Source organism: Alosa alosa, chromosome 4 (genome assembly GCF_017589495.1).
Source record: "Alosa alosa isolate M-15738 ecotype Scorff River chromosome 4, AALO_Geno_1.1, whole genome shotgun sequence".
In the NCBI taxonomy this organism is placed as follows: domain Eukaryota; kingdom Metazoa; phylum Chordata; class Actinopteri; order Clupeiformes; family Clupeidae; genus Alosa; species Alosa alosa.
In genome coordinates, this window is record NC_063192.1 from 17,178,761 (window position 1) to 17,202,587 (window position 23,827).

The window sequence follows — 23,827 nt, forward strand, 5'->3', positions numbered from 1 at the left end:
TCCACAACATCTGCTGCGGGTTGGATAGGGAAGAAGGGAGGGAGTGACTGAGGGAGAGAGGGGGAGTTTTAAGGTGAGCCTCTCTCCCTCATGCGTTCTTAACTTCCGCTCACTGCTGCGGACTGACTGTAGCCTACCTGTTTGTTGATAGAGAGGGGTCTGGGAGGCAGGCAGCTGTCTCACCCCGCACACAGCTGTGGCTGCACCTAGGGTGTGTGTGTGGTGGTGGTGGTGGTGGTGGGAGTGAGGTGGGGGGGTTAGGTCACAGCTAAAGCCGGCTTTATTTACACTCTTGGCCCACTCCAGAGGCTTCAAAGACCTCCGGGATCCCTCCGTCACCGTTGCTCATGCAGCAGTGACTCAAATCCTCTGTTTTCTTTGGCCGCCTCTGACACTCCTTATCTGAGATAGACATTCGAGCCCTCAGCTGATAGTAAATGGTGATATTTGATTACCATTGCTTGATGACAACACAAATAACAAAGGCTGTTTATCTTTCATCGTCCAATCCACAATGTGTTATGTGACTGTGCAAAGAGTTTGAAATGATAGATAGCCCAGTGATTCAGGATATGGTCTCACAATTTTCAATGCCCTACAAGACAAAAAGTGAAAATGAGAAGAAAAAAAAAAACAGGAATTGTACAGTGGAATTGTAATTAAACAGTATGTGCTGAGCCAGATAAAATCAGAGGCCTTGATATCAATCTATATCAAAGGCATTGGACAGAGTCACCGCACCACACAGCATAATACCGGCAAGGGCAGACCACTTCCCATGTGTCAAGAAGAGAGATGAGCCTGGCACAGCATCAGGTCTTCACAGAGGCTGGAGGAAATAGTTAGTTTGATAGGCAGGTGATATATAGGCGCCTGTTTGTGAGGTGCCCAATGACACTCTCTGAAGCAAAATCCTCAAGGATACTAATATGAGACAGTGACTGCAATAGGCTATGAAGTCATACATCACATTAATTTTGCATTTCCATGGTCACTGTCTAATATAGCCACATTTTAAAATATTTATCTTTTCTCAGATCTCCTCACAAAGTAACATTAGCACTTAATTCTGATACATTCCTTTGCTTCAGCAATAATGGGCATACTTGACAAAAAAGTTAATGATTACAGAGAAGCAGTCAAGGGCACAAGAAAATGACTAGGCATTCACAAGGTATGCTCAAAGTCACTGTTTACATCGCCTCTCTGGTAAGACGTGGTCACCAGCCAACTTAATGACAGTGGTTGACTCTATATCAGGTGTATTAGGCTACATCTTTAATGAACCAAACTGGCAGCACACCCGCCTCACTTTGCACCTGTCCACTTGTGAATGTAATTGGAATGGTGATGCAGTATGGAGTATGTTTGTCCTGCTCTTTGCGCTGCCTTCGCTTTATTTGCATTTCCAAAGAATACTACTGCAGATGAGAATAAATCCTATCCAACAGCTACTGACGTAGATGCGCATGGTGATTCACGCGTCAGTACCAGCGTTCAACACTGACTATCCATCAGCCTACCTTCTTCAGATTCGTGAGGAAAATATAAAATGGTGCACTATCTAACTGGACGTAATATCGGGTGAGAACTGCACTGCAAGACCAGATCTGTGACGTTTTTTGTGCATACAGAAGACAAAATTCTACTGTTTTGAACTATCTGTCCAGTCCCTTGAGGTGTCTGCGTCAGACTTTACGTTTCACTCTGGCTTTGGCACGCATCGCTGCGCGCCCAGAAGAAAGGCACGGCGATTGAATGAAGCCAGCAGCTTTCTTAGGAAAATTACTCATCACTTATCTTCGAGGATGCAGCCGTTGTGGGTGAAGTTTTTATAGGGGCTGACACCGAAGTGTTGATTGAGACCTATCAAGACCGACAAGGTAAGATATGTTGCCAGTGAGACTAAATGAAGATAGCCTACGTAAAAGCCACCAAATTCAAGTGGGATTTTTGTAAATGACAAATGATTATACATGGCATGGATGGAAATGGCGTCCATTAAAAGGTATCGATGCGTAGTTATAATTCGAATGAACTATTGTACGGGTGTCAGTTACTTTGGCTTTGAGCTTTGTGCTTTGGAAAATTTGGCGTGACCGATGTTGTCCTACATTGCTTCTGAAGTGTATGACAGCACCTGCTGTCACGACTTTAAAATGGTAACTTTACTGAAATAGTACGACATGTTAACACTGGCATTGTAACTGCCCGGGCCTGCGTGAATTGTTTCCGGTTATTGAATTAACATCTTATGAGCAGTCGAAATGCATCGTAATTTGACCTTGACAATGATGCTCGTGACGACCGTAACATCATTTCTGCTTTAACCAAAATGCTTCAAGATAACAAAATCTCCACAACAACAACGTAAGGAACAAATGTAGCTCTAAATGGGACATTACATATATTTTTCAAATAACACACCTGCGCATCTCGTTTTATGTTTTAGGAGTAGGCTAAACAGTCTGTTAAGATATGCATCTTAACACCATTTCAACTTCTCTGGTTAGTCTAAGACTACAATTAAATTAACAAAATACAAAATACTGCTTAATTGGTTTTAAAATCCGAGCGCACATTGGTGCTAACGAAGCGCGTGACGCGCTTGTCTGGTAGCCTATTCATTCATGTTTTCATCGAGGCCTGTACCACTATTACTGAACTATTAGTATTCAGTTTGTAATGTTGTTTACATTAAAATGAGAGTACTATTTAATAAGTAATCTGTAGAGAGAACGTGATGGTCAGATTTTAGGCCTAAATTAATTAAAAAAAACGATCATAGATAACACATAATTAATGAGAGTAGGGCCCCCTTTAGTCTATGGAAAGAACTGCTAGTGTGCATACTAACAGTGACTTGTTGCTGTCACGTCAACAAAATATTGCAATGCAAGGTATTAGGCCTACTCCAAAGCCTAATACCTTGCATTGCAATATTTTAGAGGCTTGCAGGTAGCCTGTATTAAAGCCAATGCAGTTACTTGCCAATGGTAGATTAAACACATAATCTGCTTGTAGTAGCCTATGCGGGTCATGAGGTGAAAATGCTCATCTGCAAAAAGATTAAGCAAAATGGGACTTCACTTTAATTTATATGACAAACAAGTATGGAGTCAGTTTGAAGGGGCAACCTGGATTCAACAATGTTATTCTCCCAACTCTGACATTATCACTTGGGTCTCCACTGATGTAGCCTACCTATTCCTTTCTTTCATGAACTGATTTCTGTGCTCTGACTGGTCGACTGCACTTTCACCTCCACTGCATAGATTGTTTCTGTTATCTCTCCTTGAAGAGTTAATGGTATGTGTCAATCTTTCAGAAACCGTCAGTTTAGAACAATGACCGTGGCTCCTGAGTTCTCTGGACTTAGATAAAGCATGCAGGAGAGGAGAGTTTGTGCTGTACTACCATTGCCTAGCAACCGTGACATAAAGCTAGACCACATCCCTCTCTGATGGCACTTGATGGAACCTGATCTGCTATTTTCAACATAAAAACAACTTACTGTAGTTTGCTGAGAGCAGTAATGATTGTAGGGTTATGGGATCAGTTTTATTGAGAACAATATTTAGTGAGGCTTCACAAATAACAAAATATTCTAGATGTCCTGCATGAGGCAGGTCTATGTTATAGGTAAGCATTTGAAGTAGTTGGATATGAGTTCACCAAATGTCAGTCAGCTCTAAGGTAATCTTTGAGTCCTTCAGGTGACTCCTATTGCTTGAGTTGCTTCTCTAATGTATGGCTCTTGAAGGCCTTTCTGAGGTGTGCTGCATTAGAACATATAATGCAAACTTTGGAGGGATTTGTTGCAAACGCAACCTGAGAACTTAATTCCAAACATGTTCTCTACAGTGTATTGCATTTTATTTTATGGCACTTCATGCACTTCAGACCCACTTACCCAAATTTTATCTTGGGACCTACATTCAAAATGGCAAACTATGGCACATACAAGGAGGTACTTACATTTTTGCCATTGAGGCAAAGGCATAAATTTAGCTGAGTGATTGTGTGAATGTGACAAGCTGGCCTGACCATATCGTGACAAAGCACGATTGGAGTTGTCATGGAATGTACTGTGCGTGCAGCTGGGCTGGGATCCGGGTGGGACAGGCACCTCCTTAAGAAGTCTGTGCACACGAGGTCCCAGTGATCCTGCTAATCTCCACTGGGCCTGCCTCTGCTCTCAAATATCATCACCTTCTACAACAGCCTCCACTTTCACTCATCACATCCAAGTGACTGACAGGTAGATGTACAGTACTAGTGTAATCAGTTCATTATCTACCTGGTTCAGTTGTATACTAAGTGGCCCGCTTGACAAATATGCAGAAAACCAGTGCGGCATAAAGTAGGGCATTCAAAAATAACACCTACCTCCTTTTGCTTTTGTTTAGCTGAAGTTAAGGCCCTCTTTGTGCTTGGGAACACGTGATTTTCAATTGATTGTAAGTTAGTGTCAAGATACGTGGCTGCTTAGACAGCGCTTTGCACAGACGTGTTTCCTTTAACTAAACTAACAGTCCGCTGGAAATGGCTACTGATTACCCACTGGGATTTATGGATTTGCCGAATGCCTCCACCAAGTTAAACATGCACAATTTCACAGGATGATGAATTCAGGCATTAGAAAGTCTGAACACTTGTGACAAATCCCCTCACCTTCCAGGAGTTGCCATAATGCAGCCAGTTTGTGCACAGACCATGGGACTCAGCTTTCCTTTTAGTAATCCAACAGCATTATTTTGAGATAATAAAGTCCTTATGGGTTCTTCATTTAACTATTAATATTCATTTATAATTCATCTATAAGCTCAAGCCAGCCAAAGCAAGGGGTCTTTCTTTTTTAACCTGACCATTTTAAAAGCACAGAAACCCTGTATTAACCTTACAAACACGACCACATTTAACCTCAGTGTGAGGTAACATCATGGAGGTTGTAGGCGGCTTTAATAACATCCTCAGATTCATTTTGATGGCAAGTGGACATGTGCAGAGTATGTAAACACACCTGTCATTCCCACAAGCCAACGAGACTGTTCATCGTGTAGTTTTGTGGTCTAGGTACAAAACCCTGCAAAATGCAAAAACAGCCTTTTTGATGCATGATGTTAGCAAGCTCAGTTGTTGGTTTGTTGCCTATGAGATAATGTAGCTTATTAGTTTTATACAAAACTAGATTATGCTTCTTTAATATACTATTAATGGTGGTGTGGCAATAGTGGTGAGTGTGGCAGTAGTAGTGAACCAGGCCCCTTAATCACTCACAAAGCTGGCTGACTGCCTTCTTTAAATGTCAGGTCCACCATCACTGACTGTGTTTTATCAATCACAGAAACACAAGGTGAGGTATAACGTTTGACACTACAAATAATCAACTCCTGTCTGCAGATTATTCTTGAAGTATAGGGTCCTAAAAAATCTTTTATGTTTTTTATTGGTATGCATTGATAGTAATTTTGATACCACAAATGAATGAAGACCCAGTCAGGCCAATGGTAGGAAAAATCAGGAACAGAGTTTTATTTACAATGATGTGCATCAAGGGAGAGACAGCGTGACTTCACCTAAAGATCCATCAGCTGCTCTAACTAGACAAGGAAATATTTAGGGTTTTAAGTACACGACAGCAAAGGATAGATACGTAATCATAGAGTAACAGTGGCAGTAATTCCACATATTGGAATATTGGACATAATGCAGAACATTAAACCACATATTGGAATATTGGACATAACACAGAACATTAAACCGCATATTGTAATATTGGACATAATGCTCTTATCCACTTTCTCTCAGTATTTCATTCAAAGTATGTGGCTGTTGGACACCATAAGTTACAGTGAGCACCAGATGTTTTTACAAACTGTCAAAAGTCTAGCTTTTAGCTACCATACTTTTGCTTCTCTTTTTAAAAACATCTTTCCTGTGTCTTTTATCAACAGAACCAGGCAAGAACAACCTTTACCACACAAGACAGAAGATACAACGGGACACCAGCCAGTTTGGTCTTAAACCCATTCTCGATTGACGTGGCGACGTGGTGACCCCTCCACAATGAGGAAGCACAGCAAAGTGGCCCTGCGGCAGCAGAGCAAAGACAATGTGACCGAGTCGGTGGCCGACCTCCTGGCCCTGGAGGCGCCCCTGGACTACAAGAGCAGTCAGATGAGCATGAACGTGCCCCCCGGAGGCGCTGCGCCTAAGACCAAGCCTGAGCCCTCGCCGGACGACGAGGAGGACGGACGCCCCGCCTGGAACAACAAGATCGAGTACATTCTAGCCCAGGTGGGCTTCTCTGTGGGTCTGGGCAACGTGTGGCGCTTCCCTTACCTGTGCCAAAAGAACGGTGGAGGTGAGTCACTGTTGTTGTTGTTGTTTTTTTTACTGCATGCAACGGGGATGCTGTATTCATCTCCCTACTAAACCTGAGTATTGAACTGCTGGCCCTGATGACCTGGCCTGGAGATAGGCCAGGAGATTTATGTTACAAACCGTGGTGTGGGCGTCTCGCTGTGCCGGAAGCGTGGCTATTTTTGTCCTGTGACCATCTGAAATATAAAGCTGTTCCAGCCCCATGGCTATTTCTACGCAAGACACAGGGCCATGGGCAACAACTATTCATTCTTGTTCGGCTACAACTCTTTACGTTCTGGCACGGCCTCTGGCTGGTTTGTCAGGCTCTCTAGATCAGAGGGCTGCCTTTGTGATATATGGTGCAGTGTCCCAACATAGCCTCCGTAAATACCTGTCGGCCCCGTTCGAAGGCTCAGAAATATAACCTGCATTGTTTAGGAAGAACAGTCGCTTTGGGAACATGTCATTGTGACATTGGCTTGTGAGAAAAAAAATGGCTTGTGAGAAAATCAGTTCTTATTTAAGGCAATAAAAGGCGACCTTAACATGACCTGACTAAGATAAATTGATGTATTCCTCAAGATCTTGTATGTACATAGACTGGGCTCTCATGCCAGTGAGTACAGCAAGGTGTATGTCACTTGCTAATATTGCTGCTGTCACCTCTCAGTGCAGGAATTAATAGGCGTGTGGGTGTTATCAACTCCTGTCCTCTCTCTGCCCATTTTCTGGCTCATAAGATGGATCACATTTGGCGGGAGGGGCACATTAGCTGATAACTGTGCCTGTGATTTCCTGGCTGTCCACCAGTGACAGACAGACTTTATCCCAGATCTTCATTTATCGCACAGCTCTCTCAAATGTTCCTCAGAGGCTCACAGAGAACCAGAATATCTAATATGTTTTTTTCTTTAGACAGTTGTTTTACTCTCCATTTCTATATGTGCAGCATTCACCTTTATGTATGAGGCTTTACAGCATACGACCTCAATGTGTGTGTGTGTGTGTGTGTGTGTGTGTGTGATTATAAATGAAACATGACACCATAATAGTCATCTCCCACAGGCCCTACCCCATCAGGTAACTATGGAGCCATCCAATGACATCCCAATTGCCCCCATCCCCTCACCCACCCCTCCCCTCCCTTTTCTCCTCTCCCCTGCTCTCCTCTTTAGCCCTATACCTGCCATTTCCCTTTCATTACAGGCCTGTGTAAATAACACAGGAGCCACAAAGAGAAACACTGAGTCATCAAATGAGACCCCAATCAAATCAATATTGTTTTCGTATCCTAGTGGTTCCGCTTGACTTTAATAACCCCTTATCACAATCAAAACAGTAGCCCTCACTTATAAGCCTCTTTCATTTGTATTGTTTGTAGTTTACATATTTGGACGTGCTATTTGACATCAAACATTGATGTCCCGCATAGTCTGGGGTGGTAGGGTACGAGGCAGACCAATTTTCTCTAGATGAAAGTAACAGTTACCATGGTACCTTCCGACGTCATGGTGACTTGATTTGGCTTGCTGCAGCATCGCTTGATGTGGTGTACATTTCATCTGGTCAAATGAAGTTTAGATAAAATGGAATGGGGCACTTTTAGTAAAGGATAGTAGGTGATGACTGCAGACATCTTAATTGTAAGCTGCTGAGGCCATAAAAGAGTTTAGGGAGCCAATAGGTTAAGGTTTACTGAAGCTCATAGTGGGTTGTGTGATCATTGGAGCAGTGGTAGCATACTGTAGTGGTTAAGGAGCTGGCTGACTAACTAGCATGTAGTAGTCAGAAAAGTTGGTGGGTGGTTCAATTCCCACCTTCCTCCATTGTGCCTGTTGAGCAAGGTACTTAACCCCAAGTTGCTCCAGGGATAAAGGCTCTTGTAATATACTGTAATACATATGTAAGTTGCTCTGGATGAAAGCGTCATCGGGATGGCATTGGGATGAAACTTGAAGAAATCCCAATTGAAGTTGTGTTATTCGAAGAAAATAGTTTGTTGAGTTGATTATTTCAAAAATGCTTTTCTGTGGTTTAACTGATTTCCGTTGTTGTATTGAAATGAATGATGGTCACGGCAAAAAAACCTGAAGCTTCCATCTCTCCCAGGTGCGTACCTGGTGCCGTACTTTATCCTTCTCCTCCTCATCGGAATTCCACTCTTCTTCCTGGAGCTGGCGGTGGGACAGCGGATCCGACGTGGGAGCATTGGCGTGTGGAACTACGTGTACCCACGCCTGGGGGGCATCGGGGTCTCCAGCTTAATGGTGAGCTAATGAGCGGCGACAGGCTCTCAGGTGCTGACACACAGAGACGGCTGTCTTTTATTTTTAGGAAGCAGCACACCGCGTCATTCACAGCCCTCACCGGAAAACTGTGTACGTGTGTGTTCATGTGTGTGTGTGTGTTTGTGTGTGTGTGTGTGTGTGCGTGTGCGTGTGTTTGTGCGTGTGTACAGTATGTGGGGGAGGGTACAGGCCGCTGAGATGAGTCATGAGTACACCCCTCGGTTGTCGTTGTGACATCATCCCAGCAGCCAAACAAAAGCCCCTGGCAGTGTTTAGCTGGTGTCAAAGCTGTTCCTGGGGACAGATGCGCTGTGCAGTGCCTGCCGTGGCGGCTAAAGCCTTTAATGTGTTGTTTGAGGGGGTCAGAGTAGCAACACCACTTTATGGAATTATGCAACGCTATGTCCTGAGGGGAACTGTCCCTCCAGCCAGGGCGGCCATGTTGAACGCTGCATCAGGCAATACAGAAAGTCACATGACCCTACGTTGCCACCTTTTAGAGGGATACACACTGGCTCTCTGGAAAGGTTATGGTCCAGTAATGTCATCTTGTGAATTGAGTTCAAAGCAGGTGGATGGTGCTTTGCTCTGCCCGCAGGTTTTTTGAAGAATTCTTACACTATAAGCACTATAGCTATTCCAGTCACCTCCAACTCCTCAAATTGGGTTGGAGAAATGTGGTTGCATCCTGCAAGCTAAGTTTGTGATCTTTGCGCTTCAAGATGGGGTTGTGTGTTAAAGACGGACACCAATTTCTCAGTCTGACCGCACACTCACTCACAGAGTCCTTACCATTGATTCACACATTCTAATGGACATTCAGATGTGGCAATCTGACGGCAGTTCCCGCCAGAGGCAGCTAGAGAGAGAGAGGAAGAGAGTGTGAGACAGATGGAGGAGTATAGTCTACGACTGACAGCTGGGTGGTGTAGCTCAGGGTTAGGTGAGCGTGGAGCTGGAGAGCCGAGAGAGAGAGGGAGAGACAGAGAGAGAGAGGGGGAGAGAGAGAGAGCAGCTAAAAATATCCTGCAGGGATGGCGGAGTGGGCGGAGAGTGAGTACGCTTTAATAATTTAGAGAGCTTGTGACTGCAGCGGTGTGACGCAGACGCTCTGGCTCCCTCTCTCACTCGCACGTCCCTCCAGGGAGAGCGCAGGGCAGGGCAGGGCAGGGGAGGGGAGGAGAGGAGAGGCACACCCACCACCAGCATCCCCTGCCACTGCACTGACACACATCACCACACCTGTCCTCAGACAAACAAGCATGTTCCATAGACAGAATAATTACTCAGGTGTGTGCTGATGATCTGACATCTACATCAAGATTGTGCATCATCAGTTTTATTTTGAATTTGACACACTATACACCTACTACTACATGGTTTTGGTCCATTTTTATTAAAACAATTTTAAAACAGAGAAGTGATCAACAGTAGGGCAGAGGTAGGGTTAAGCAGTCATAAAATGCACAGCATGGTTTATTTATCAGAGTTGATGTCTTGTTAGGACATGGACAGGGTGACATGGAGGAGATTTCACTAATCAGGTGTCATGTAGGGTGATGCTGTTACCTTTGAAGTTGCTGTACCAGTGATTGATGATGTAGTGTATTGTTAGTAGTTGAGTTGTCAGACATTCCTGACTGTGGTTGTTATTTAAATAGATATTTTTACTGTTCTATGGTATTTTACAGTTCTATGGGAGACTGCAGGAGGGCTGAAGTTAGGATTTTTAATAGCCTGGTTTGCCCAAGATCTCTGACCTGTAAGACTAAACAGGAATGTAGAGCCAGAATGACATGTCTAACATCTGGGCAGAGGTGTACAGGTGTAGGCTGCTAGGCCCATATGGTACATTTTGTAGGTAGTGATGTATTTTCAGTGTAGAAGCCTCTATATAGTTAGTCCTATATGTATAACAGAGAGGTTAGGGTCTTGTTGTGTGTGTGTTGGCTCGGACATGTGTGACTGTTGTATGTGTTTGGGTCAGTGTCCATTTATCTACTGACCCAGTTCTGTGATTAGAGAAAAAGGTAGTAGAAGACTGTGTGTGTGTGTGTGTGTGTGTGTGTGATTGCCATTTTTGTAGGTCAAAATGAGTTCAGCTTAAATACCGAGAGTGGAGTGAGGTTGTGAACATTGTGAGTATCAGTTTTCTCTGAGGCTGCAGTATTCCAGTCCAGTGTGGCCTAGAGTGGAAATGGCTTACCCATGTGCATACTAATGCATGCACCAGATATGGACACTCTTTTCCTCTAAGTAGTGTTAACCCCAGACCTCCACCCTTCCGTTCTTCCTCCCCCCTCAGGTTTGTGCTTTCGTGGGGCTTTACTACAACGTCATCATCGGCTGGAGCATCTTCTACTTCTTCCAGTCGTTCCAGTACCCTCTGCCATGGAGCGAGTGCCCCATCCGGAGAAACGGAACCCTGGCCTGTAAGTCTGTGTGTGTGTTTGTGTGTGATGGTGGGGGGGAGTGGACAGACGCAAAGAGCACACGTTCGCATTTGGTTTGTCTGCCTCCCTGTGAGTGTGTGTGTGTGTGTGTGCGTATCTCCATACTAGGTATTCAGTGCGCTAATGCTCTCCGCTGAGAGCAGCTGTCTTTCTGCTGACTGCAGCCCAGAGAGGCCCAGTGCCGTGGTGATAACACACAGAGCTTTCGCCAGGCCTTGCAGCTTTGATATTCAAAGTTATTTTTCGCTGGGCTGTCAAAAGAGAGAGGAGAGAGAGAGAGAGAGATCCAGGATTGCTCATTCCCAGAATGCTTTGTGCCGCATGCAGACGTGATTGGTGGATGCGCTCACTGGCTCGGACAGAGACAGACGCCTCGGGCCATATTTGCCCCACACTCCTTGTGATGGCCACAGGGAAATATTGCAAGAGTTAGAGTTCAGAGAAGATACATTGAGGGATAATAAAAATAAATATGTTCTTATCTGATTGTTTCTATACTGCATGCACAATATTTTTGTACTATATATACTGTATATGTTGTATTTGAGCCACAAATCACATGGAAGAAAATACACTATTACTCAAACACTAAACCATGAGTGGGCAGCCTTATCTGTTAAGGCCAATTAAGTTTTTATTTTTGTACAGAATATATTTGACTCTAATCAGTTGACCTGGGTCTTTAGATGATTACATAGTGATATGTGCTGTGCTCCTATTTGATTGGATTAAATAGCAGCAGCGATAACAGTCCCCTGAGGGTACGTTTATCCACCCACGTGCTAAAGCATGGCTCAGCGTGGTATCTGTGTGTTGTGAGGACTCACCAATGGATGTACGTTAAATAAGGAACTTTTAATCTCCTCACAGATAACATGTAATATCCTTGATGGGACAGGTTTGAAAGCCCCTCTTGGGCTTTTGGAGAGGGAGAGGGATCACCGGAGAACACAGAATTGGATGTTGGTTGTTTCGACAGGTATTCCATTTTCATCAGAGTCCATGAATACCCATGGGTACCATGAATATTAGGGAAACCCATCAAAATGTTAGTCTTTTCTGCTGCACCACAATAAAAACAACTAACGTCCATCTCTGTGTGCTCCGATGAACATTCTCCCTCTCCACATGACCGGTCCTGTCCCGTGAAGCACCAGATTGGCACTCAGAAGTGCGGTGGAACTACTGTACCCTTTTTGACTTGCCCGACTTGTATTTCTTTGACCCTTTACATTTGAGTCTTGTTTAAGAACTGGTGTAAGTGTGCAGAAAATAGGGTTCTACCCTCCATGTTTCCTTATTTTTCATTCTCTTCCCTTTGGTAGATTTGGAACCAGAGTGTGAGAGGAGTTCGGCGACGACATATTTCTGGTACCGTCAAACCCTCAACATCACCAGCACCATCGATGACAGTGGAGGCCTGAACTGGAGGATGACGCTGTCCCTGTTGGCGGCGTGGATAATCGTCTGCTTGGCTGTGATCAAAGGCATCCAGTCCTCTGGAAAGGTGAAGAGGCCGCGGTGTGACATTACCGCAGATGCCTGTGCCAGAAGATTAGTCTGATAGAGCATCAGAGACTAAAGCACTCTGGTGAAAAGGGCCCCTTTTTGACGCCAGGAAATGATCCCGTGTCTTTCCGCAATGTGTGACATTTCGGTTGTTCTTAATGCACAGGATGCCATTTTTCTCATAAAACTGGTTTAAATGCTGATCAACATGACAACATTGCATGATGAATTTGCTGGACTGTTTTTCATCCAGAAAAAAAAAGTCATCTCTCGCCATTATTTTTGTTTGTCAATAAATAATGCCTCGTTCAAAAATAGTTCAAGAGTAACCCCAGTACACGTGAGGGCACAAAAAAAAAAACAGTCAAATGTGGATTCAACCGAGTCACTTTAAAGTGGTACCATCATGTATTATTTATACGATCAGCACACTAGAAATCATGAGCCTAAACAATGAAATGTTAAAAAGCTGCAATTTATTTCCTACACACTCCTGCAGTCTTTGCATGGCCATCTTTGTGTCTAGTCTAGTCTTCTTGTGTTCACAAGAACGTGTCTCTTGAGAGATAGATTGACGTCGCACCTTGTGAACATGAATACAAATGGACTGCCCCTCGGTCTCCATAGTAACACGGTGGTGATGTGTTTTTCATCCTGGTCAGGTGATGTACTTCAGCTCGCTCTTCCCCTACGTGGTCCTCTTCTGCTTCCTGGTGCGCGGGCTCATGCTTAAAGGGGCCACGGATGGCATTGCCCATATGTTCACACCCAAGGTGAGGCGCCGCACGGACACATGGAGAGAGGAGACACACTCAATTAAACACGCACATGTTCAGACACGCACATACACATGTATGTTTACAGACAGTTGCAACGTACACTTACACAACAGATGCAGTTGTAGTGGCACCCCCCTCTTCTTCTGAGCATAGTGTTGTGGCATATACACAACCTCTGTGTAGAGTCAGTGCTCCAGGGATTCATTCGCCTTCACGGGTTTTGCTTCACTGCCCTCCCCAGTGGAGAAAAGATGTGGGATTTGTTGCCCCCTGGTGGTGAATTTAAATGCACACAGCCATACTCAGTCTCCCGAGCTCCTTTAAAAACTTGAAATGGATACCTTCTCTTTGGATACCGTGTCTTTTGATCTTGGTCCAGGTTTTTCCTATTTGGCACTAGAAATTAGAAACATTGTTTTCTTGTTATAAAAATGAAACTCTCTTGAGATTGTGAATGAATGATGCATTACAAATTAATTATCAACAGCCCATATTCTATTTAGTCTATCTTCTAATATTGGTATTTCTTTTATTTAGGCTATATGACTTAACTGCTTATTTTAATGTTAATGCAGTGTTTATTGGTGCCATCCTAAGTCTCAAAAGCATCTACTATAACTATAAACATAATAATAAGCATGTTGTTATGTAAGGCTATGTTGGGCTTTGTCCTGTGCTGCATCTCATCACGTGTCTCCTCTCCGCTCCCCACGTCCAGCTGGAGAAGATGCTAGAGCTGCAAGTGTGGCGTGAGGCGGCCACCCAGGTGTTCTTCGCCCTGGGCCTGGGCTTCGGAGGGGTCATCGCCTTCTCCAGCTACAACAAGCGTGACAACAACTGCCACTTTGACGCCGTGCTGGTGTCCGTCATCAACTTCATCACTTCTGTGCTGGCCACACTGGTGGTGTTCGCCGTGCTCGGCTTCAAGGCCAACATCATGAACGAGAAATGCGTCGTTGAGTGAGTGGGATCAGGCCATAACCACTTTTAGGAAAAAGCAAGCGCAGCAATTGCCATGGAAAATCTCACAACATATTTCTTTTGTCTTTTGATTGAATTTGTTTGTTTTGTTTTGCATGTTTATCCACCCTTAGCTCACAAAGTGCTTAATCTGATAATTCTGTATTATCTGGCTTACTGGGCCTTTATGTTGAGAGATTAGCATCATTATATATATTATATATTATAACGGCATTAGGCATTAAAAGCATTATACATGACTATCATTATTGTCAAGATGTGTTCTCAACCATTTCCTATGAAGTTTATGTATACCTTCAAATAATATATTTTTTGAAAATAAAGTATATATATATATAACATTTAGTCAGTTTTCAGAAAAACAAAGTTAGTCTGATAGATATCCTTAATGTTGAGGCTTAGTTTGGTTCTGAATGGGTCTTTATCCCTGTTGTAGCAATGCAGAGAAGATTCTGGGCTACCTGAACACAGGTGTGCTGAGCCACGACCTGATACCTCCACACGTCAACTTCTCACAACTTAGCACCGAGGACTACGCCGAGATGTATGGTGTCATTAAAACGGTCAGAGGCGACAGCTTCGACCAGCTGGGCCTGGACGCCTGCCTGCTGGAGGACGAGCTCAACAAGGTGGGGCTTTTTTTTTTTTTTTTTAAAGAGCACCGCTTTCGGTTGCACAGCACAGAATAGCAAAGGTGTTTTATCGTTCATCTAGAAATCACCTTTTATTTACCTTTTATTTACCTTTTATTTAGTTTGTGGCAGCCATTGGTATTCATCATTAATTAGTTAATTAGCACAGTCTTTGTACACGGAGCTTCTCGTGAAATCCACAGAGGCGATGACTGTGGGAAGCCATAACTCATGGCATGCTCTAATTATCAGGAGTGAAATTTTCCACTTTTTGTCCAAGTGTGACTCAGCCTAGCTTGTCTCAGTCGATTGCGTCAATCCTTTTTAATCCCCCTTCTTTGTGTCTGTCTTTCTGCCTGTCTGTCTTTCTGCCTGTCTGTCATTCTGCCTGTCTTTATTGTCTGTCTGTCTGTCTGTCTTTCTGTCTGTCCGTCTCTCCGTATATCTGTCTCCAGGCAGTACAGGGCACTGGCCTGGCCTTCATCGCCTTCACCGAGGCCATGATTTATTTCCCTGCCTCGCCCTTCTGGTCTGTGATGTTCTTCTTCATGCTCATCAACCTGGGCCTGGGCAGCATGATTGGCACCATGACTGGCATCACCACGCCGGTGCTCGACACGTTCAAGGTGCGCAAAGAGTACCTGACAGGTGAGCTCCTCTTTCTTCATTTCCTCTGTCTAAACGCTGTTACAGGTAGTGATTTGGGCTGGCATTATGGGGTTCAGAAGTCAGCAGTCAACAACACAGTTTACCCACTAAAATGTCATTCCCAATGAACATGACTTGACCTAATTGTTTGGTTTCTCAGGGTACACATCTGTCTACTCTCCCCACCACATAGATTAGATTAGTTTTCCTCATATTGCAATTGCAGCTGGAGTATTAGGAGAATTTCAGAAGTATTTGATCAAGTATTTTGAAAATAATGTATTTACCACTTACCAGTGAGCCCACTCTCTTAGTTACTGTAATAAAATGCAGAAATCCCCTCGTTTGTTTTCTATGTGTAGATATAGTTTTTTGTAGTTGACTACAGAGCCCCTCTGATGCTGGGCCATCTCTTAATATAAATTGATGTCTGGCACCTCTGCAGACTTTGTAGGATTGACCCCCTGTGCTCTCTCTCCTCCTGTTCCCCTCCCTTCTCTTTTCTCCTCTCCTCTCTATTCCCCTCCTCTTCTCTCCTCTCCTCTTCTCTTCCCCCTCTCCTCTCCTCTCCTGTCCTCTATTCCCCAGTGGGCTGTTGCATCGTGGCTTTCTTCTGTGGCCTCTTGTTCGTGCAGCGCTCGGGGAATTACTTTGTCACCATGTTTGATGACTACTCCGCCGGGCTGCCACTCACCATAGTGGTCATCCTGGAGAACATCTCAGTGGCCTGGATCTATGGCAGCAAGAGGTGAGGAGGGTGTTTACCAAGGCCGTAGCCATGATGTCAACATTGGGGGGGACCAAATCTGTGGTGCGGTGTGAATTTCAATAACAGAATTTCCATACATTTCCTGCCATGCAAAAATATTATTAAAATCACAAACAAGTCATTAGTTAAGTCAAGCAATTAGGATATACCAAACTTTTGATGGACATAGGCACGGATGGATTATGAACCCCTGGGCATAGATGCAAAAAAACCCTCCCCTGTTAAGATAGGGGCGCCCGGGGGCATACTTCCCCGGAAGACTAAAAAAAAAAATGACCCTTTATAATTATGACGACTTGTGAGTTTTGTGGAAATAGAAGAGAAGGGCAGAGAAGCAACTTCACACAGTCTTAGGCTTCAGGGCCCCCTGAGCTCTTGGGCCCAGTAGGTCCATTCAATAATCCATCCCTGGATATAGACCTGTGTACGGTGTTCATTTTAGGACATCCTCAGACTCAGGTGTCAGACTCAGAAAAACATCGGTCATCTTCAGACAAAACAGCCTCAGCGTCAGAAAAACCTCTGTCATCTTCAGACAAAACTGCATCAGCGTCAGAAAAACTTCTGTCATCTTCAGACAAACTGCCTCAGCTTAAGAAAAACCTCTGTCATCCTTCAGATAAAACTGCTTCAAACCAAACTGCCTCAGAAAAAAAAGTCAGGTCTCAGAAAAAAACTATCAGAAAAACTGCTTCAGGTCCAGAAAAACTGCTGTCAGAAAAAGTGGAGTCAGGTCTCAGAAAATCAGGTCTCAGAAAAAACGCTGTCAGAAAAAACAGAGTCAGACGAAAAAGTCTCAAATGAAAAGTTATTGTGGGGACAGAAGAAGACGACGGATACAGAACGGTGAGTTTAATATTATGCTTAATACATTTATTCTGTCACTGGCAGGGTAGGAATTTCACGGCGGCCACGACGGGCCGTGGTAGCCTTTGCGCTGGTCGTGAAGCCCCTTTGAAAATCATAGGTTTACAGGCCACGGTGGCCTTGGTGCCCCCTTCTTTCAATATTCTGCTTTGTGTACTACTAATACGGTTCGCGAGAAAAGTAAATAATATAATTCAATTTAATCATACATTCTACTGAAGGTTTTGCGTCCATGATCTCCCTACCCATTCATCTCGGTGGAATACATTACGAACCCTTCTTTTAACACATGACAAACCACATATCAGAATAAACAGCAGACCTTACCGAACATAAAAGTGTAAAGCAGTCCCCTGTACAGTTAGCCGTTCCAGAGTAATCCAGTTTTGAATTTGCAGTAAATTTCGACATGCATTGATGTCTCCAAATTTGGGCTTTAAGTTTTACAATGTGTTTAAATTGTTCCACATGATTTCATAACGGGCCAAATACAAAATAAATGTTACAAATATCGCCTAGATATTGGTAAATCAGAAGACAGCTGACTAAGAGTTTGTGAAAGTAGCCTGATCACAAAATGCTAAGCATGCATCTAGGCTATTTGAGTTTCTTAAAGATGAGCTGTGCTTAAATTTAAATTGTTCAATACATGATTTCATAGCAGGCCAAATATAAAATAAATGTTATATATAGCCTAGATATCTGTTTTTATTAGATGATCAGATGATTTACAGTTATATGTAATATTTCATGTTTCATGTTTTTGTAATGTTTCATACAATGATGCAGGTCTACTGCAGTGAATAGGCTAAATACAACATCATTTTTATAGCCTACTACTGTATAGTTAACTTTGGCCTTGGTGCCCATGTGGCCTTTGTGCCCCCCACCAAATATGCCCAACTGAAGGCCAAGTGGCCTTGCCCCCAGAATGGTGAAATTCCAAGCCTGGTCACTGGCATGTTATATTTGGTGCTTGGTTAGATGTAGAAATTATAAGTAAAGGTAGAAAGTGATCCAATGGTATACACATTGTAGGAAATCCATGGATGTAACTTAGCTAACCTCACTTCGCTAGTAACATTAGCAGCTGCTGTAAGGCACATACCGGAGTAAGCTACGTACTACATACAGCAAAATAATTTGTTTTTCGTGAGGATTACGGTACATTCAATGAGCTAGGGAAAAGTGGGTTAAACATTTTTCCACCACTCTAAAGTCCAGAACGACACCTGGACCATTATTTCTTACTTTTGCTAACCGTTTCCCAGTTGTACACTACCCCAGTAAGAAACCTGGATCATTATCATCACATCATTATTCCCAAACCCCCATAAAGACAAATGTGCTATGTCATGATGTAATACCATATAATACCATTATGATAATACATGAAATAGCAGGTACCAACAACAAGGCACATTTTCTAAATAAGTTAAGATAATATCTCATATCAAATGAATTCAACAACGCTGCAGTTATTGTCCCCTGGGGATTACATTTCAAGTACCTGTCTATCTTTATGTCTGTCTATTATTGTTGTGCAATGACAATGACAACTGCTAACGTTTTATAATGGTATTATATGGTATTACATCATGGCATAGCACATTTGTCTTTATTTAATACTTAATACTTTTCTGAGACCTGATTTTCTGAGACCTGACTCCACTTTTTTTCTGACAGCGTTTTTCTGAGACCTTAGAGATGTTTTTCTGAGGCAGTTTAGTTTGAAGCATTTTATCTGAGGAGGCAGGTTTTTATTTGAGGCAGTTTTATCTGAAGATGATGACAGCTGAGGGTTTTGTCTGAAAATGACAGATGTTTTTCTGAGGCTGAGTTTTTTTCTGAAGATGACAGAAGATGACAGAGGTTTTTCTGACGCTGATGCAGTTTTGTCTGAAGATGACAGAGGTTTTTCTGACGCTAAGGCAGTTTTGTCTGAAGATGACCGATGTTTTTCTGAGTCTGACACCTGAGTCTGAGGATGTCCTAAAATGAACACCGTACCTGTGGTATGACTCCATTTGTCTCCAAAATGTATATTTTAAAAGAAAATACAAACTAGAGTATCTTTGATAACCTCTATATTACTGAATGCTTACTCATAGGTTTGGACCTAGCCCAATCATATTTTGTATTTTGATTTTATTATTCTGGCGGCTAATCACACAATTTTAAGGTTGTTTGAAAGGGATGGGATTCAATATAGGCTACTAAGACAGGTCCCTCTTCTGTCTGACTCACCTCAAGTTACCCTATGCATTATAGGCTGGTTTCTGTCAGAAATTACGTTTTGTGTTAAAATGTAAGCACAGCCTTTATTTGGTGATTGGAGGTGGAAATTCCTTTCTTTGGTTAATGTCCGCGATTCACATTAACTGTAGGCTATCACCGCCATTGTAAAAGTTTTTTCAACTTTTGTGCCGCGATTGAACTTTTGGATGCGCGATTGAGTGCGCAACAGCCATTTCTAAGAGGCTTATAAACCGGTTCATTTTTGACATTACTACTAGCATATGAATGCATTATTTATGTTGTAAGACATGTGAAAGAAATGAATGACACAGGCACGCACAAATTCAAATAAAAGGACACTACGTTTCACTTTCGCTATCATGCGAGAAAATAGGCTACAATATGGAAAATGCTTCAAAGTTACCTTTGAATCTGATCAGCTTCAAAAATGAATGGGGTTTTCTTTAGACAGTGCTACACCTTCCCAACAAGTTTTGTGAGAATTGTACCGGTATCTTTTGCGATATTGTTGACAGCCTGCACCGCAGTAGGGTGCAGGACGCTTTTGATAGCGCACGCCTCAAACGATAAACGCAAAACCTCCAGGACAAACCACTCACAGTGTACTCTCTGAAACCATGAATAGGTCACTAATTTGTGTGTTATTTACATTTGATTGCATTTCAGATGGCGGGACTTGTTGGTTTCCTGTAGTAGCCTATAGCGGTTTTTTTTCTTTATTTTTTTGTATGTCCGAATATTGGGGGGGACATTTTGATCACATCTGAATATTAGCAATACACATTCCCCAAAGTCTATGGTGACTACTAGTGTTAATTTCGTCAGACGAGACGAGAGGAAATATGTTCGTCAACAACCTTTTTTTTCATGACTAAGACGAGACGATGACGAGACGGCAGTAATGTCCTGAAACACTGACTAAGACTATCTTAAGATGCCTTATTGTTGACAAAAAAAAGACTAGACTAAAATGTTTTGCATGAAATAAAAACTAAGATAAAATCTCTTCATTTTCGTCTACAAAATGAGAAGACAGAATATCTAGCTGTTACGTTTTCAAAATATTCGAATGAGTTCATACGCAGCTTTCCTGTAGGCTAGTCATTGCTGTTGCTGCAACCCTGTGGCTGCAACACCTAAACTACATGGAACAAGAACACTGGAGATTTCTGCCAGAGTTAGCAAGATAACTACCTAAGCTTTATGCCACAATGCTACATACCCAGAAGTTGAAGCTTCTCTCATACAAATTAACATCCCCTAGAATGTCCATACGAAAATGTTCATCATGTAATGTCAACTATTTAACAACTATTTAACTTAGACTGATGATGCAAAGTTTGCTAGCAAGTAAGCTAATATGGAAAGTTAAGCTAGCAAGTTAGCTATGGCTAAGACGGAGAGTCTGTTTGGGGAATGTGTTGTGTTTAGCGATATCGCCATCTAGCTTAGGCGGAGTAAAACATTAATACTTTGGCCTATGACAGTGTTTCTCAAACCTTTTCAGTTTCAGGACCACTTAACTAACCCTATCTAAAAAAAAAAAAAAAAAAAAAGATTAGACCTACTTCAACAGTAGCCTATAATTAGTCTACACAATAGGCCTACTGAACCACCTTGCTTATTGTCTTTGTACTTTGCTTATTGTGTGGATTCATACTGTATGATTTAAACTGGCATATCTTAGTTGCAGAACTGTTTTTACATACAAGTTGGTTCAATATTGCAAACAACTCATCTATATTATATTTTACCACGCCTGCTCGGACTACTTGGGATACCTTGCTTGGGACCACCAGTGATCCCCCAGACCACACTTTGAGAAACACTGGTCTACTTAATATGACAGTGGTCCAGTCAAATCTTTACTGTCTATGGTCAAATCCCAGCCGAGCTATAACTGTAGCTCGACTTACCTGTGCATGTAAACATACTGACTGACAAAAAATCAGAATGAGTAATTATAACAGACGAGTAGCCCTGTGGACACACAATATTGTTGGAAAATTGAGATGTGTGAAACACTATTTGACTCAAATGGTAATCAGAAATAATTTGTTATAAAAAAAAAGACTAAAATGTGTTGACTAAAACTGACTAAGACTAAGATACTTTTAGTTTTCTTTTGACTAAAACTAGACTAAAATGACGAGACTTTTAGTCAACTAAAACTTGACTAACAAAAATGATATTTGAATGACTAAATATGACAAAGACTAAAAAGGACATTTCGTCACAAGACGAAGACTAAGACTAAATTAAAAATAGGTGACAAAATTAACACTAGTGACTACGGCCCTGGTGTTTACTATCACAGGGGAAAGGGCTCAGCTGCAGACCTGGCTTAGTGATTCCCCTCCAGGGCAACTACAGATACACAACATCACTTATAGACACAGTTGAAGTGCAGAGAATTCATTACTAGTTATTCATTTTTAACAAAAGAACAATTCTGTTTTGTTCATTGTTTCCAAACTTGAGATAGACAGAAGAACAAAGGGAATGGATGAAGGAAGGTATGAAATGGTTCATACCTTTTGGCACACTGCTCATGATTTTTTTCTCTCACACCCCCTGGTGGACGGGCAGGTTCATGCAGGATCTGGAGGATATGCTGGGCTTCCGGCCATACTCCTTCTATTTCTACATGTGGAAGTACGTGTCCCCGTTCTGCCTCATCATCCTCATCAGCGCCACCCTCATCGAGATGGCCGTCAAGCCGCCGGGCTACAACGCCTGGGTGCAGGAGCTGGTCAGTGTCCTGGAGAATTTTTTTTCTTTTTTTTATCTTCCACTTACAAAATTATTACAATCACTCCACAAGCTAGTGTGTCCCTTATCTCACAATAGATCATATCAATAGATCACTGTTGTTTAAATTCATTACCATCTACCTTAGTTGCATCATGCCTTATGTGAATTGAGAGTTAATCAACCCCCCTCTTAGGAATCAACTTTGTATTTGATTTTTTTATTGAGTGATCAAAATGCACATTAAAAAGTTTAATGGAAACTCCACAGACACACATGTAATTCAGTCCTTCCCTGTGTGCACAGTCTGGCCAATATTCCTCTCTACTGTCTTCTTTTTATCATCTCCAGGCCATGGAGCGTTTCGAGAGCTACCCCACATGGGCGCTGATCATGTGCATCTCCTTGGTCGTTGCGGCCATGTTGCCCCTCCCTCTGGTCTTCATCGCCCGGCACTTCCACCTCATTCCAGACGGCTCCAACAAACTGTCTGTCTCCTACAAGAAGAGCATGATGAAGGACATCTCCAACCTGGAGGATGAGTCGCGCTTCATCCTGGGCAAGAACCCGAGCGAGACGCCGTCGCCCATGCCCACGCATCGCGCCTACCTCGGGCCCGGCAACTCCTCGCCCATCGAACTCACCACCACCTCCATCTCCAGCCACGGCTACGGCACCAGCAGCCAGACCACCACCACCGGGCCTAAGACCGACTTATGATTGCTCTATCCCCCTTACACACACGCACACACACACACACACACACACACACACACACACACACACACACACACTCTCACACTCACACACACTCACACACACACACACACACACACACACACACACACACACACACTCACACACACACACACTCACAAACAAGCACAGACAGGGTAGAGACAGAAAGAGTGAGTGAGACAGAATGCCATACAAAGACAAGGATGAGATAGGCAGGCAGACAAACAGACAGACAGACAAAGGAGAAAGACAGAATGAGATGTCACAGCACTCTTTACACCTTACCCCTTAAACGAGCCCAGCGCTCAGAAATAAGCAAACTGCCTCTATAGCAGGGAGCTACAAGCCAACCCCGTCCACCCCCACACACCCAAACTCAGTCCCTCCTGCTCTGTTCCCGAGGGCCTGTGCTGCTAATGCTAACGCTAACTCTGCGCCGCTCAAGGCCAGATTGGTAGTGTGCGACCTGTCGGCTTCAGCACTGCACTGCAGGCAGTGTGGAGGTGTTAGCCACTTGGATTCAGACCTACAGAGATGTCACATCAGCCAGGTCCAAACCCTCTCACCTCTATATGTATCTCTATGTATCTATCGGCTCAGGGTAAGGTGTCCCAAACGCTGCAATATATACGTATATATATTTTCACGCTGCACTGACAATGCAGTCTCCTGGCAGAGGTTGTCTTGGTGTTGTAACAGAGCTCACTTTTTTGAGCCTTTTCTCCCCTTAACTGAAACGAAAGGAAAAACAAACAACAAGGATTGTTATTTGTAAGCCATTGTA

At 43.1% G+C, this 23,827-nt stretch overlaps 1 protein-coding gene across 1 annotated transcript; it reads left to right on the forward strand.

The window, feature by feature from the left end:
- The first annotated feature begins 1,346 nt into the window (after positions 1–1,346).
- slc6a17 (solute carrier family 6 member 17) lies at positions 1,347–23,268 on the forward strand. Its single transcript, XM_048241403.1, has 12 exons — positions 1,347–1,883; positions 5,958–6,367; positions 8,479–8,636; positions 10,963–11,089; positions 12,436–12,617; positions 13,282–13,392; positions 14,117–14,358; positions 14,816–15,008; positions 15,467–15,659; positions 16,248–16,407; positions 22,144–22,306; positions 22,657–23,268. The coding sequence occupies exons 2-12, from the start codon at positions 6,070–6,072 to the stop codon at positions 23,023–23,025; spliced, it is 2,196 nt and encodes a 731-aa protein (XP_048097360.1). The 5' UTR covers positions 1,347–1,883; positions 5,958–6,069; the 3' UTR covers positions 23,026–23,268.
- Positions 23,269–23,827: the final 559 nt, after the last annotated feature.

What these genes read in the sequence shown, in the direction of transcription:
- slc6a17 (XM_048241403.1), top strand. Translation starts at nt 6,070, where the DNA reads ATGAGGAAGCACAGCAAAGTGGCCCTGCGGCAGCAGAGCAAAGACAAT. An exon ending in GCATCCAGTCCTCTGGAAAG is followed by an intron (nt 12,618 to 13,281) that starts GTGAAGAGGCCG and finishes CATCCTGGTCAG; the next exon opens with GTGATGTACTTCAGCTCGCT. An exon ending in GCGCAAAGAGTACCTGACAG is followed by an intron (nt 15,660 to 16,247) that starts GTGAGCTCCTCT and finishes TCTATTCCCCAG; the next exon opens with TGGGCTGTTGCATCGTGGCT.